This window comes from Cebidichthys violaceus, unplaced genomic scaffold (genome assembly GCF_023349555.1).
Source record: "Cebidichthys violaceus isolate CVI_PGR_0920_01 unplaced genomic scaffold, fCebVio1.0.p SCAF_3, whole genome shotgun sequence".
Classification (NCBI taxonomy): Eukaryota; Metazoa; Chordata; class Actinopteri; order Perciformes; family Stichaeidae; genus Cebidichthys; species Cebidichthys violaceus.
In genome coordinates, this window is record NW_027176483.1 from 16,292,159 (window position 1) to 16,307,801 (window position 15,643).

The 15,643-nt window shown below is 41.3% G+C and overlaps 2 protein-coding genes across 2 annotated transcripts in view; one reads left to right on the forward strand and one right to left on the reverse strand.

The window, feature by feature from the left end:
* agbl2 (AGBL carboxypeptidase 2) overlaps positions 1 to 8,605 on the forward strand; it is a 10,118-nt gene extending 1,513 nt beyond the window's left edge. The window contains exons 4-23 of the mRNA XM_068723989.1: positions 162 to 269; positions 754 to 901; positions 1,012 to 1,264; positions 1,713 to 2,114; positions 2,326 to 2,468; positions 3,976 to 4,135; positions 4,340 to 4,466; positions 4,575 to 4,675; positions 4,884 to 4,996; positions 5,121 to 5,199; positions 5,368 to 5,487; positions 5,583 to 5,663; positions 5,769 to 5,867; positions 5,946 to 6,006; positions 6,272 to 6,424; positions 6,550 to 6,580; positions 6,682 to 6,884; positions 7,052 to 7,187; positions 7,407 to 7,519; positions 8,523 to 8,605. Of these exons, the coding sequence (XP_068580090.1) occupies positions 162 to 269; positions 754 to 901; positions 1,012 to 1,264; positions 1,713 to 2,114; positions 2,326 to 2,468; positions 3,976 to 4,135; positions 4,340 to 4,466; positions 4,575 to 4,675; positions 4,884 to 4,996; positions 5,121 to 5,199; positions 5,368 to 5,487; positions 5,583 to 5,663; positions 5,769 to 5,867; positions 5,946 to 6,006; positions 6,272 to 6,424; positions 6,550 to 6,580; positions 6,682 to 6,884; positions 7,052 to 7,187; positions 7,407 to 7,519; positions 8,523 to 8,548 (2,657 nt within the window). The 3' untranslated portion in view covers positions 8,549 to 8,605. The remainder of the gene's footprint in view (positions 1 to 161; positions 270 to 753; positions 902 to 1,011; positions 1,265 to 1,712; positions 2,115 to 2,325; positions 2,469 to 3,975; positions 4,136 to 4,339; positions 4,467 to 4,574; positions 4,676 to 4,883; positions 4,997 to 5,120; positions 5,200 to 5,367; positions 5,488 to 5,582; positions 5,664 to 5,768; positions 5,868 to 5,945; positions 6,007 to 6,271; positions 6,425 to 6,549; positions 6,581 to 6,681; positions 6,885 to 7,051; positions 7,188 to 7,406; positions 7,520 to 8,522) is intronic.
* Positions 8,029 to 10,884, reverse strand: tmem17 (transmembrane protein 17). The gene is made up of 7 exons (XM_068723990.1): positions 10,780 to 10,884; positions 10,356 to 10,525; positions 9,513 to 9,779; positions 9,282 to 9,385; positions 8,727 to 8,840; positions 8,475 to 8,618; positions 8,029 to 8,317 (listed from the first exon to the last, which is right to left on the reverse strand). The coding sequence occupies exons 3-7, from the start codon at positions 9,619 to 9,621 to the stop codon at positions 8,240 to 8,242; spliced, it is 549 nt and encodes a 182-aa protein (XP_068580091.1). The 5' UTR covers positions 9,622 to 9,779; positions 10,356 to 10,525; positions 10,780 to 10,884; the 3' UTR covers positions 8,029 to 8,239.
* Between the last annotated feature and the right edge of the window lie 4,759 nt (positions 10,885 to 15,643).

The following is a 15,643-nucleotide window of genomic DNA, read 5'->3' on the forward strand; positions in this document are numbered from 1 at the left end:
GGATGTTAATCAGCCCAAGAGCAGGCAATGAGTCAACATTAGGATCAGATGTCTTAAGTAAACAAGTAACACATCAATGAATTAAACTGTGTTAAATCTGGCATGCTGTGTTGCTGTTATACTGTCGACACGTAATGACACCAAGAGAGTATGTGTTGTAGAGTGGGACCCCCCAGAGCCAGAGCCTTTCTACCAGCACACAGGACATGAGAGGACCCCCATGCCAGCAGGAGAGGAGAAGGGGAAAGTGGTATACTGCATTGACCAAGGTAACGTATGACACCAAAGACATGTTCTGTTGTTGTGCAGGTTGGTGCGCTATATCATCACAGTGTTGTTGACAAATTCTTCTGAACATGAGATAATGATAGGAACCTATTACTTTGAGTTACTTCATGCTTCACATCCATGCTTCAATTTAGAGGCATCTTACTGAAAAATGTGTATACTAGTGAGGACGAACTCATCCTCACTCCTTAATGCTTCAAGATTTCTATTTCATACTGATGTTATAATTTAAGTGCTGTGTAACAATATACAAGCCTTGCTTACTGTTTAATATGCAATATCAGGAATTTTGGTGGGCCATTAGGTAGACTAAGTGTCTTCCCTAAGCAGTGTTATCTTAGTCATTTTCTAGATAAACATGATACACTCCACCACTGCTTTCTAAAAAGGTCCATGTTTACTGAAAGCTTTAACACATTAGGCTGTTGATATTCAATGTTCTCATGTTGTTCTCACTCCATTAAGCCACTAAGCGTCCCTATTTCACCTGCTCCCGTGTCGGAGGAAGCAGAGGGCCCATTGAGAGCGCCACTTCTTTTGAAAACCAGACAGACTTCACCCTTGAGTTTGAGTCACGCTTTGAGAGTGGGAACCTTCAGAAGGCTGTGCAAGTGTGAGTCTCTGCAGCCTAACGTACTTATAGCTTTTCAACCATTTGTGTACGTTTTATTCCTGTTAGTTCTCAGGTTAAGTTACCCCCCCCCCCCCCATATTTCTCCCCAGGAGTGACTATGACTATGAGCTCACCCTGCGCACAGACATGTACACCAGAAAGCACACGCAGTGGTTTTATTTCAGGGTCAGGAACATGAAGGCTGGAGTGACCTACCGCTTCACTATCATCAACTTGATGAAGAGCAGCAGCCTGTATTCTCATGGTATGAGACCGCTCCTCTACTCTGAGAGGGCCAATGAGAAAGGTGTTGGATGGCAACGCACCGGCTCCAATATCAGATACTACCGCAACTGCAATCAGGTGGGTGAACTATCTGACATGCTGGAACATTCAAAGATGATATAAATTAGTGTTGCTGTCCAAACAAACTCCATCAAAATGCAGCCGAATGCTCTGAATCCACAGTGCAGCATAGTAAATAAACTTTTTTACTGGTATTACTGCCCCTGTTTCATGTAAACTGGAACACAATTTTACTTTGGCAGCTACCTTTCATTCAGACAATACACAAATTGAGTCATGAGAACATTAAGAAGTTAGAATTGCAAGCTGATTGTTATACTTAATAAATGTTTGTTGTCAAATTAGTATGAGATCTGGAGTGAGTAAATTAAAACATGTAGAAACTTATGTTGTGTGTCATGTTGCACTAGAAAAAAAGCACACAAGAACATGACTTCACAAAATGTAAACTATAATTGACGAAGCAGGACCTCGCTTAAAAAACATTATTTCTGTCTCTCTTTAGGACACAAAGGACAACAACAGCGACACAATCACCTTGTACTCACTTACGTGGACTCTCCAGTTCCCTTATGACTCAGACACCTGCTACCTGGCCCACTGCTACCCCTACACCTATTCCCACCTGCAGCGCTACCTTAGGCGCATTTCTTCCAATTCAGCAGTTGCGTCATACTGTACACTGCGGGTGCTGTGCCACAGCCTCGCTGGGAACGCCGTGTATGTGGTGACGATAACGTCCCGGGGGGGCGGCAGGGTGGAGGGGAGGACCAAAAAGGCTGTGGTGGTGACGGCCCGAGTGCACCCTGGAGAAACCAATGGATCCTGGATGATGGAGGGGTTCCTGGACTTCCTGCTCGGGGACTCAGAAGACGCTCAGCTACTGAGGGACACTTTTGTCTTCAAGGTGAGGGACCTCGAGCTCAGAGTCTCTCATCTGTCTCATTATCATGATCATTACTTCATTACAGTTATTTGTTATGACTGAATTGTAATTTACGAAGTTGATGGTGAATGAGTAGAATGATGAGGTTGTCTTGCCATTCATGATATCTTGTAATGCTACTGTGATCAAACACTGTTTTTTTTCTGTCTCATTTTGATTAATGGGCCTGCAGGTGGTGCCAATGCTGAACCCAGATGGTGTCATAGTGGGTAATTACCGCTGCTCTCTGGCAGGCAGGGATCTCAACAGGAACTACAAGACATTGCTCAGGGATTCCTTCCCCTGTGTGTGGCACATCCGAAACATGGTGGAAAGGTATGAGAGTACACATGCATAAACAAACTAATTATAACACTTACTACATATCAGAGAACTTGTATTCCATGTACATTCTGCATTTAGTAGAAATTCAAGAGACAGCTAGTGGGATTACTGACAGTGGCAATCCTTTGGCAAGCGTCAGTCAGGTGTCCGTCAGGTGTCAGGACAGCAGTTTGCGAGCGGCACAGTTTGTGAGAACACCCATTGTTGTTACGACAGGTCAGCTGCCGTAAATCGGTTTTATGATTTCAGTTGAGTCACCTGAGCCACCCGTTCTCTTTAGACGCAGGTGCCACTAGTTGTCACAGTGCCACCCTGGCACCTACTGACAGCTGACATCTGACAGAGGAGTTAAGCCTGGCACTCTGTGGCAGCTAGTGGCTCTCCTCTGACATCTAGTGGCTCTCCTCTGACATCTAGTGGCTCTCTTCTGGCAGCTCGTGGGACCCACTGACACCAACATCTAAAGAAGAGTGAAGATATTTTTAGACTTGTATTTTTGGATTAAATATTTTAACATTTTGGCGTAACCACTTAACTTAAAAAAAACACAAATAAAGTGACTTTTTCAGACTTTTATTTCAAATTTTCTTTTCATTATTACAGTCGATTGTTGTAAATGACTGTAAAAAGTGTGTATCTTGTTCCTTTTTGTTTTAAAACTAGCAAAATCATTAAATCAATTAAATGAGAAACCAAAAAGTACAACGTGGTTTCTCTAAGGATGTATAAAGAGAACGGTGACTCAACTAAAATCGTAAAACGGCAGCTGACCTGTCTTAACAACAACAGGTGGTCTCACAAATTGTGGTCCTGCCTGCTGAGCTGTGCCGAACGAGTGACGCTCGCTGACCGCTGTCCTGAAGCCTGACTGACGCTTGCCACAAACTTGCCACAAGGAGGATCTCGGCCTTGATGGGAAATTCAACGATGTAGTGTCTTCATTAATCCCCCCTTCCCCCATAAATTTAGGTAAATATGAATGTGTCTTTATATCTATTAAATGCAGGTCAGATGTTACAAAGGCTAGTTTAGTTTTTAATTTTAAGCACACATAGAATACAAAATAATCAGTTCTTCCCCTTTTTGTCGGTGGCCAGTTGTGTTGTTAAGGACTGTAGTATTTTAGAATAAAATAAACAAACAGACTAAATTAAAACTAATTGATTGCGTTATTTAGTTTGCATTTACTCCCTAACTTTAAGGCAGAAAGCGGTCCAGCTGTTGAATTACTTAATTGGTCTTTCACTGAACTTTATCTGATTTCCTTCAGATTCGTACAAATTCAATTGACTCCCATGTAACTTTTTTCCAGCATTTCTGCCTTCATTACATAGTTGTCAATAGAGACAGTGGTGCAGATGTCAGCTGCTGATTAAACCAGGGTCTTTGATACATACAGTGTATACAAACTTCTGTTGAGCTTTGTAGAACTTTAACTTTTAACCCTGTGAGCTGTCAATCTATTCTGGCCCTGTTGTGATATATATTTTGTTCCCAGGCTGATGGCTGAGACGGATGTAGCTCTTTACTGTGACTTTCATGGCCACAACCGTAAAAACAATGTCTTCATGTACGGTTGTAACAATCAACGTGACGCTTCGCTGAAGCTTCACGAAAGAATCTTTCCACTAATGATGAGCAAGAATGCCAGCAATAAGGTAAAGACACTGTTTTTGAAAAACTCGTTCAAACCTTCTAAACCTTCTATTTACATCACGGCATCATGCTTATTCAGCAGTCACCAATGTGTCACACAGCACCACCCTTAACAATATGTGAAACACTTCATATTGCTTCTTTCTTCATATTCATTTGTGCATATTCAACATTTCAACTCCAACATCTAAATCACTCGGCATTAGTTCTCCTTTAAGAGTTGTAAGTTTCGGGTGCAGAAGAGCAAAGAGGGAACAGGACGAATCGCCATGTGGAGACTTGGCATCAAGAACAGCTACACAATGGAGGCCACCTTTGGGGGCTCCACTCTGGGTGAGTTTAGACTTTCCGTGTGTGTGTGTGTGTGTGTGTGTGTGTGTGTGTGTGTGTGTGCGCGCGCTCACATGTATCTTGTATTAAGTTCACGTGTTTGAATATTAGGTGACAGAAGAGGAACACATTTTACTACTCGAGATCTGAAGTCCCTTGGTTTTTACTTCTGTGACACCCTGCTGGACTACTGTGACCCAGATCCAACAAAGGTGAGCGATAAAGAAGCACATCTACAAGTTATATAGAAACCCTTTCATTGCAGGGTTCCACCAAAATATACCCGGACACTGGTTTTAAAAGATTGAATTTTGTAATTCTGGTTTTTAGACGGTAATTGTTTCTGTGTGTGTGTGTGTGTGTGTGTGTGTGTGTGTGTGTGTGTGTGTGTTAATGCGTTCTCTGTGCTTTTCATTTCAGACCACCTACTGTCTGACAGAGCTGGCAGCTTTGTTGACAAAGAAGGTCCGAGAGAGGCTGGGCAAAGATTTTGGCAATGACTGCAACTTCTCTGTGTCTGACCTGGAAACCAGGTGATACAGTAATGTATTACTATATACACACATGCAAACCAGACTTGGGCAATACAATATGGTATATGTATAAAATGTGCTCTCAGTCAGCTTGTATGTGAATATTTCTTGTTTGCCTACACAGCACCAGTGGTTCAAATAGTTCAGATTCTGATGGACTCCCAGCTCATTTACTGTACCAGCCACAAACTGTTCCTCCAGAGGTACACTGACATAAACCTACTCTCCAATGGAATAGTGTTTTTACACCACAACTGCTTTGTTGTTCTCGGAAGGTTAACATCACATTTGGATCACTGTGTGAAAATCTGTTTTGAGTCGTGTCTTCTCTTGTATCAGTTTACCTCATCAGCCCCATCTCTCCTCCACAGCAAACTCCAGTGAAGAAGAAAAAGAAACGCTTGAGTCGTAAAGAGAGGAACAGGCTGCGACCAGAGAGAGTGAAGAATATAACGCAGCCAAAGGTCCTGCAAAGCAGCATAAAAGATATTGTAAGAGACTAAATGACCTAATAACTAGTGCACGCCGATGTCTGGTTTCCTGTTACTGACTTGAAAGAAGAGTAATCAGTGAACGGTCTTTGCAGGAGTCCAAGCTGCCCCGTGAGGACACAGTTAAAGAGATCGTCCAAGAGAGGCCTGTTGGACGACACAGGAAGAAATGGCAGGTATGAACAGTGAGAGTGAATGAGTTTAGGAGACAGAGCCAGCCAGACAGGGAGGGGAGAGGATTTCCTGACTTGTCCCTTTTCAATATTTCTTTCTTTGTGAAGGCAAATGGGCTGTTAAGAAAAGCTGTGATCCCTCCTCCCACCACTCACCCGGAGGAGGTCAGTCAGGTGACTCTGTGGCAGGGCTGCGAGCCTGTCAAGGTAAGGATGATCCAGATTGATCTGCAGTTTTGACTTTGACTTTTTGCGATTTTCCATGGGCTATATTCTGTGTTTTAGGAAGACGGAAAAATGACAGCTGTATACAGGGCAACAGCATGTCCACATCTCAACACATCAGGTAACATTTATTTTGGTGGCTCAGCCTTTCTCACACCCTCAGTGTCTAATTCACTACTACTGTCAATATGGTAGCTTATTTTCTATGTAGGTTATGGTTCATAATGTTGCCTTTTCACTTCTGAATATGAAGGCAATTGTGTCGTGAAGTATAATTTAAGCATTTCATTGTCCAATGCATAGCAAGGCAGACGTATCTTGAACCATGGATGCATTAGGAAATGTCTCGTGTAGCAGTGAACATTATGCTTGTCTTGCTTCCACAGATGACCTGGGGGTGTATACAGGACAGTGGAGATGCTCCTCCCAGCTGCTGCACCTGAGCGCTCTCCTTCCACCTTCACCCAATTTTATACATTCCAACCAGCAACATCACCGCTGCACCCGACAACCCTTCGCCTCCTATAAAGTCTACAGAGGTTAGTCCACATGCACAGAAGCTCAAGATGGAACTGGGTTTTTAAAGTATCGTCATCTCTCAGTCAATTCAAGTCTGCATAAAAATTGTTGCTCTTTTGTAGTGAAACTCGTGTTTCTCTTCCAGGGCTGCCGCCTTCCCTTACAGCGCCACACAGGTAAGACTCACAGAGACTTTGTGTCCTCGTCAATAGACAGTAGATTACCACATCTTGAGGTACATTCAGATTAATGAAGTGTTATGTCTCTTCTTTGTCAGGTCTCCCTCATCCATGTACATGAAGATGGTTCCAGACATTGTTCCAAAGCGCTTGCTGTCAAGTTTCAGCACTGACAAGTTCAACGCTCATATTTTTAGAGACAGAAACTCCTTACGGGTCTCAGAACGTTTCTTTGTGCCTGAAGATTCCTCCACCTCACACGGATACACAACCAGGAAACAGGAAGAAGATTCCTCAGAAGGTTTCATATGCACACATATTATACTGATTGAAACTGAAACAATTGATATGACATTTGTTTTTGTGGCGATCAAGTTGCATGAGAAAGGTGGTGTTTTTTTTTTTTTTTTTATCAGTTAGCTATTTACACCTCTTTCTCTTTATTATCTGATCTTGTCGTCTATTCAGGGTCACTGTTGAGATGTAAACCACTTGGAGAGCAGAACCTGAGAGATCTCCCTCCTGACATCCCCCAGAGAGAAAGTGAATTAGAGAGAAATGTATTTGTGCCGGCTCGGATGGGCTCAGACCTGAGAGGAAAAAGGTAAATTCACTTTTAATCCTCTTGAGCACTCTCTCTTTGTCTGTCAGTCAGTCATTATCTCTCTCTGTTAAATGCTCAGGTTGCTATTGCAGTTCAACCATTAGGAAATAGGCCCTGATCTTTGTGCAATGATTATAAGAAAAGCATTATGCATTGTAACAAATGTTTACAGTCTTTCAAATGTCATCTGTGCTTTGTAACCTTTTTCAATTTCCTCAGACTATGCAAAGAGACCTTGGAGGACAAAAGGCACCCGAGTGTTTTATCCCCAGTGTCGATGTCCTCGGGCCTCGTGAAGACAGAACCTCTGCACCCACAGAGGGACACTCTTGGTAGGCTTCATGTTAAGGACACCAGGCACTATTACTCTGGAAGAGAAAGCCAAATAACTAGAGCAGTGGTCACAAGGCCATCACAGTCTGCCCCACTGTAGGGCACAATATGTATAATCTGGGAACTACAGGTTGAGATTACTCTATCTATTCTCTGGCCAGTGACGTGAACGTCCTCTGATTTATCAAGAAGACTATGAGTTTTGATAGAACTTCAACAGGTATGTTAAACAACAGCTATACAGGGATCAAATGACTTAGTTTATTGTTTCATTCACACAGATATCATGACGCAGGTCAAACTTGTGTCGTAGTGAAACCCTCTAAAATAGTCTAAAAAAAAATATGACAATTTAAATGGCAATCTGTTTAATGTTTAATCACAAGTCCCTCTTTGATTTTGATACAATTTCTATTTTTGCACAATATTTACAGCAATGCTAATCTAGTGTTGATAATGGTATGGACACGATTTATTGATGACAAACCTTTGGACCTCTTGGATTCAGTGTGTTTCAGAGTTCATTTATTGCAATGCTACAAAAACATACAATCTCATGGAATATAATGTCAATAAAATATACAAATAAATACGTTCACACCTTTTTTCTTTAATACTCATTCGTGCGGAGGAAATATAAAATGTATTACATGTAAAACAAAAAGATGCACATAATTTTTTGTCGTCAGCCTCTGAGTGGGACATCAGAGCTTCAGAATTCAGTCAAACTGTCGGAGATGAAACTGTCTCCCGGTGTGTCTGACCATGTCCCGGAGCGCCACAAAGCCAGAGAGGGCCTGAAACATGAAATAAAAACAGTCAAATGAAATCTATGACAATCACCAAAATGATAAAACCTAGAAAACATGCACAACATACCATACATTTACTTACATGCAGATTGGAAATGGTTGAATTACATCAAGTCAGTTTTTTAAAGGAATGTTCCCGTACCTGTGTGAGTATAAATATGGCGAGTACTATGTGAACACCTCTCTCCAGGGGTTGTACGAGGATGGCTTCATTGAAGAGCTGAAACAGGATCAGTGGAAACTGCAGCAGGATGCTCAGCAGCCAAAATCCAGCCAACTCCGGGACCTGACACAAACACAAGTATAACATGAATAACAATCTCTTGCGATGTTTTCGTGTGTCGACACATTGTACTTCAACCGTATCTTTATGTTTCTGTGAGTGACGCATTACCTTTTCTTGCAGGTTCCCAGCATAACCGAGGAAGAGTCTGATGGCCTCTATCAGAGTCATCAGGAGGAGAACGGTGACCAGGATGAACTTGTAGTAGTCCGGCAGGGCAGGATACTGGTGGAAATGACATGTCATCAATGCAGTTAAATAAACTGAATTACAATGAATGTGATTCATTCTTATTGGCTTTTATTAAATTATGAAATAGTAGAAATAACCTATGTTTTGTAACTAATACTTTTCTTCTGGCTAGTAAGTTTTGCGTTTGGTTACTTTAAATGTCGGACATATTTCAAAAGAACAAATTGCTTGTCTTTGTTGTTCAAACCGAAGTAGCGACCCGCGTGCATCTGTTTGGGGACTTTTAGCTTTGCACGAGCCACAATGGTCATGTCGTCTAACAATGCGACATTTGAGGGACAAATCTGTTGCAATTATCACGGAGAACCTACAGTTCACGTGTTTACACTTAACGAATATTTATTAATGATTATTATTAATGAATGCAACATCAGCAGCATCTTCACTTCCTCCTCACTGTCTCTGTGTGATTACCTTGAGGTGCAGCATTACAGTCTCACTGATCCACCACAAGGGGAAGAACCACATGTTAAAGTACAGAGACATCTGGAGCTGGAGACTAGACAGGACCCGCTTGTCTGAAAACAAAGCAACAACAGAAGCAACATCGACTGTTAAACTATGTTAGAGGTTCCTGTCGCGGGTTAGCTACGTTAACATCAATGCTACTTCGTCAATAACGTTGTAGCTCCACTCGTAGTTTACCGTGTGGCAGAAACGTGTCATTCTCTTTAGTGAAGGGCTGAGTCTGGTCGAATAACACATTCCGAGAAAAGTCGTCTAAACGTCTTCTGATCGCCTCCGGCAGGTCCATCGTTTAAAACGCTCTCTGCTGAACACAAACATCACCAGAGGAAGAACATACCGCCTCTTCCTCACTGCAAACACTGCACGCTGACGTCGTCTCCAGGGATACCAAAGAAATCTCGCACTCCGCTCAAATCTCGCATGAAAAGCGTCCTCTCGTTTTATCTGTTAAAACATGGAGCTAACATGAGCACAAGATGAGGAAATTCGGATAAATAGAAGAAGTAAAAAAAAATATAAAGCCAAAAATAGAATAGAAGCAAGTATAGAAACTACACAAGACCAATTAAATACAAGACCTCAACACAAAATTGCAAAGCAAATTGACCGTGTGTGATGTGATTATTCATTAGACGGCTCTGAAAGGAATGTTAACAGCCTACAATAATAACCTTATAATATGAGTAGTTGATGATCATTTGCCTTTGGAAATTGAATAGAGATATAATACATTAAAACAGTATATCGCTGACATAATATAGTATAATATAGTACATGATATATTACGTGTGAAATGTAGTATAGTATACTATAATATCATTTGAGGCCTGGCATAGTATAAAGGATCTATCAAGCTATGAGTATAGTAGCTATATGTAGCAGAGTAATATAAATCAGTCCATCAGCCACTGCCTCCACACTGTAAAGTTCCAGCCCGACCACGGAGCTGGCCTTCCCCGGCATCACCAGCCTGGATGCCACCACGCCTCAGCAATGAACAGAGCACTGGTTAATACAGACCGGTAAGAGATCTGCTGGAGCCTGTTGCACACACTGAAGGATCTCAGTCTCATCAGGAAGAACAGTCTGCTCTGTCCCCCTTGAAGAGGGCATCAGTGTTGTGAGTCCAGCCCAGTTATCTATTACTTGTGTCCTTGTTGTTGTGATGAAGCTTTCTTTTGGGTATAGGCCTGTATACAGTGACCAAGAAACATGTAGAAAGAAGAACAAAGAAAAAAATGAATAAAATAACTATGATGACAAAAATTGAGTTTGAGAGTTGAGTAAAAGTGTGCAAGCATGTGTGTGTGTGTGTGTGTGTGTGTGTGTGTGTGTGTGTGTGTGTGTGTGTTTGCATGTACAATTAAAACGGTCTGTATACTAAAAGAGTCAGTAGAAAGTTGTTAAAAAACAAAGGTTCCTCAAACAACCAAATTTCAGGAACCTCATTTGTGGCGCGTGCGGTCTTGAAAGTCTGCCATGCCTGCAGTACAGAGCTGTAGAAAGATGTTAGTCCAGTAAGGTCCAAAGTCTCTGTTTGCAGGAGGAACCGCTGCTTGTCGTAGCCCAACCGCCCAGCTCTCCTCAGCAGCAGTCGAGCTGTGTCGAGCCAGCTTGGGCCACAGTTGTAGAGCAGTCTTTGAACTGTCCGGAGTCGAAAAGAGGCAATTTTGGACTGGATGTCAATCAGTCCGTGCCCCCCTTCATCAACAGGCCGGTACAGAGCTGCTGCCCGGACCCAGTGCCTGCTAGACCAGAAAAAGTCTACGGTGGATCTCTTGATGTCCTCTATCAGGCCTCTCGGTGGCGTCATAGCAATGTGTTTGTGCCAAAGAGTTGAGGCCTCTAAGTTATTGGCAACCAGAACTCTTCCCCTATACAACAACAAAAGGTAAAGAGACTTACCCGATCATGCACATAAGACAGATGATGAAAAAACAGTAGAAAACCCAAAGATCAGGGACAGAAAAGCAGTTCAAAACTCAACGCCACTCAAACATCCGCCACCACACTCACCGGAACCGGAAAGAGGAGAGGAGGGGAGAGGAGAGGGGAGAGGAGAGGGGAGAGAGGAGGGGAGGAAAGGAGAGGAGGTGGACCCTTCCATGGAAAATGTGAGTATCATTTCATTTTTTATCATCAAAATTGATGTTGTGATGAACAAATAATTCATTCACCTTATTTTTACACTATAACTCTGTAACTTGTGTTCCATTTATCTTTTAGGGAGAGGAGAGAGTAAATCCCTTGGGCAAAGTCTGCATCTAATGCTGATTTACGGAAAGGGTTCATAAAGGGCTCAAAATGTCTGCCAGAGAGCCCTCAAACCCTCAACGATTTAACAGTGGGACAGCCCTAAACCCTCACAAACTTTAGTCTGTGAGTCCGTAAGTGTGGAGATTGGGATTGGGCCTCAGTAACTTGACTTTGCATGAAAAAGGTCCGATAATTGATGGTGTGTTCTGAAGGAAGAAGTGCTCTCAAGATATTCTTCTGCAATACAAGGGTTACTTTATGGGCGGTTAAGCATAGCTTTACTGGGAACAAGGTATTGTGTGTTTTATAATTTTTTATGACCATGTTTAGTGACATTTTATCTTAATTAACCTGTAAAAAAATTGGTCAAATGTATTACTGTTATAACTAGATGCTAATGTTGGCTTAAAATAAATGGATAAATTGCTATGCTGTAATGCTAAAGTTCAGCCTTTACATGTGCTTTTTGAGAAGGATATATGTGAGAAAATGTTTTGATTAAATGTAATGTAATTTAATTTAATGAATGAATGTTTTTACTCGTGAGAGCTCATTTATGTTTTATCGTAGCTCTTAAAGTGTTTTCTGGAGGTTGGTTGTGAAGGAGAGAAAATGGAATTCATGTTCAACAAAATAAAGGCCTCTGGAAACATCAGTCCATTGTTTTCCTGTTATGAAAGAGATGTGGACATTATCGTATCTCCTCTCTAATGCTACATCATTATATATTAATCGAGATCTTTTGTGAATGAGATAATTAAACCAGGCAGCTTCTCATAGACTTTGATGGTGGCCAACCTATTTTGAGTCTCAGGGCTCCGCTGGACCTGGTTAACTTCCCGTCTACATCCTGCCCCCGTTGGCCCATAGAGTGTGAGGTCATCAGCGACATCATCCATCACATAGGTAATTACACATTTTATTGAAACCATTAAGTTATTAGGTATGTTACTGATATGATCAAAGATGTATTAATAAGGATGTTAATCAGCCCAAGAGCAGGCAATGAGTCAACATTAGGATCAGATGTCTTAAGTAAACAAGAAACACATCAATGAATTAAACTGTGTTAAATCTGGCATGCTGTGTTGCTGTTATACTGTCGACACGTAATGACACCAAGAGAGTATGTGTTGTAGAGTGGGACCCCCCAGAGCCAGAGCCTTTCTACCAGCACACAGGACATGAGAGGACCCCCATGCCAGCAGGAGAGGAGAAAGGGAAAGTGGTATACTGCATTGACCAAGGTAACGTATGACACCAACAGAGGAGGGATCCTCTCCCAGGATGGAGAAGTACAATAGATGTCATGTGTACAGAATGAACAACATAACAGCGTTACAACACATTCAATGCACATGACAGAAATTATTCCTATAATGAGAGTAGTAAGTATAATAATGATGGAAAAATTACGACTGCTAGTAATAATAGCAGAAGTGGATATAGTAGAATAACAATGATAACAAAAGCAGTAATGGTATCGGCAATAGCAATGTGACTACTAATAATAAAGATTGTAGCAGTGGGTGTCAGGCAAGACCACGACAGGAGGCAGGACCAGGGTCCAGATATAACCAAGATCCACAGAAACCTGTGAGGAGAGAAAGCACAAAGACTCCGGGAAAGAAGCAAAGTCAGTAATGTGCGTTAATGGTATTGGTAATAGAAATAGTAATGCTCCTAATAATAATAAAGATATTAGCAGTGGGTGTCAGGCAAGACCACAGCAAGAGGGAGGACCAGGGTCCAGATATACGCACGATCCATGGAAACCTGTGAGGAGAGAAAGCACAAAGACTCCGGGGAAGAAGTTAGTAATGGAACATGAATTCATACAGAGGAGAGAAGAGGAGAGAGGAGCTCAGTGTATCCTAGGAAGTCCCCTGGCAGTCTAGGCCAATAGCCTGGCCAACTGTAGAATGTATGAAATAATAAAACTAAGAATACTTTCATAATATGCCTTTTAAATAAAATAAATTGGATATTTAATGTTTTTTAGTTTTTTTTAAACAAATGGACATCTACTGTCATAGCCTGGCTAACTGTGAACTATATTATCTGCCAGTAATTGATATGGCATTATGACATTCACATTGAGAAGCTACAGCATAACTTGTAATACAGTGCAAGATTAGATGGTCAGACGTCTCTTGATAAGGTTATCATGAACATACAGGCTCCCAATCTCCCTCTTCCTATAGCTAGCTACTCCACTGATAAGCTAACTTGCTAAACACTGGCTATGCACTAGCCTAGACAGCATGCTAGCGTCATTAGCATGTTAGCATCGATCGCTAGCTTGATATTATAACCGTCACCATGTTTATACAATAGGCTATGTAGCCAGACCCAGACATAAATTATACATCAAGCTAGTTGACATCTGTCACACTCAGATTACATATTTACCTTGACAGACAATCTGTTGAACTTGAAGAACTGAAGACTGATCTTGTGAACTGTTTTTTGATTTGTGAAGAAAGTATTTTGAGTATTTTAAATACAAAATTACTCCACTCTAAAGTATTTTGTTACAGATTACGTTAGATTTTTTATCGGCCCTATCAAATACAAATTACAAAATACTCAAAAGTAATTGAAATACGTATTTCAAATACAAGTAATAGAAATACTGCCCATCTCTGGGTGTAACGATACACATATTCGTATTGAACCGTTCGGTACGGGGTTCACGGTTTGGTACGCATTACGAACGCATAATATTAAATTGCTTTTGAAAAAAAAAATACGGCTGAAATTGGTGGAGCCACTGCGCTCAAACATGGCAACCCACCCGACATAACTCGATGTCCTTCCCTGATTCGCCACGCTCCTATCACGTGACCGGATGTTCACAAACAACAACAGTCTTGATTACCGATCGACTACCAGGTTAATTCAACATGGAGAACTGATAACAGGTGTTGTTGACCTTGTTGTCTTTACTAGCAGCTGTTCAGTTAAAGTCTACATGTCTGCAGAGGAAGCAGCTGTTAATGGAGCGATTAGTGAGCGGCGTGATAGGCGGAGGTATCAGACTTAAGCCACCAGCACAACAATACGTTTGAATAATATTAAATTGCTTTTGAAAATAAAAATACGGCTGAAATTGGTGGAGCCACTGCGCTCAAACATGGCAACCCACCCGACATAACGAGCTATCCTTCCCTGATTCGTATTGAACCGAACTGAGAATTTTGTGAACCGTTACACCCCTAACCAGTGCTAACTCGGTTGGTTGCATACAGTATAACTGTTGTCCCGTCATTTCAGTGAAATGCTGTAGGAACAAAGTTAAATATAAATACACTATACAAAGAGGTTTTTTTTTTAAGCTTTTCAACAGGCTATACCAAGACTGTTTTTATGAAGTTTTTCAACACGCTATACCAAGACATCTTCTGATGAAGTTTTTCCCACACGCTATACCAAGAACCAGTACTTCCTTGGTTGGTTGCATACAGTATAACCGTTGTCCCGTCATTTCAGTGAAATGCTGTAGGAACAAAGTTAAATATAAATACACTATACAAAGAGTTTTTTTCATGAAGTTTTTCAACAGGCTATACCAAGACTGTTTTTCATGAAATTTTTCAACACGCTATACCAAGACTTCTTCTTATGAAGTTTTTCCCACACGCTATACCAAGTACCAGTACTTGGTTGGTTGCATAGAGTATAACTGTTGTCCCGTCATTTCAGTGAAATGCTGTAGGAACAAAGTTAAATATAAATACACTATACAAAGAGGTTTTTTCAAGAAGTTTTTCAACAGGCTATACCAAGACTGTTTTTCATGAAATTTTTCAACACGCTATACCAAGACTTCTTCTTATGAAGTTTTTCCCACATGCTATACCAAGTACCAGTACTTGGTTGGTTGCATACAGTATAACTGTTGTCCCGTCATTTCAGTGAAATGCTGTAGGAACAAAGTTAAATATAAATACACTATACAAAGAGGTTTTTTCATGAAGTTTTTCAACAGGCTATACCAAGACTGTTTTTCATGAAATTTTTCAACACGCTATACCAAGACTTCTTCTTAT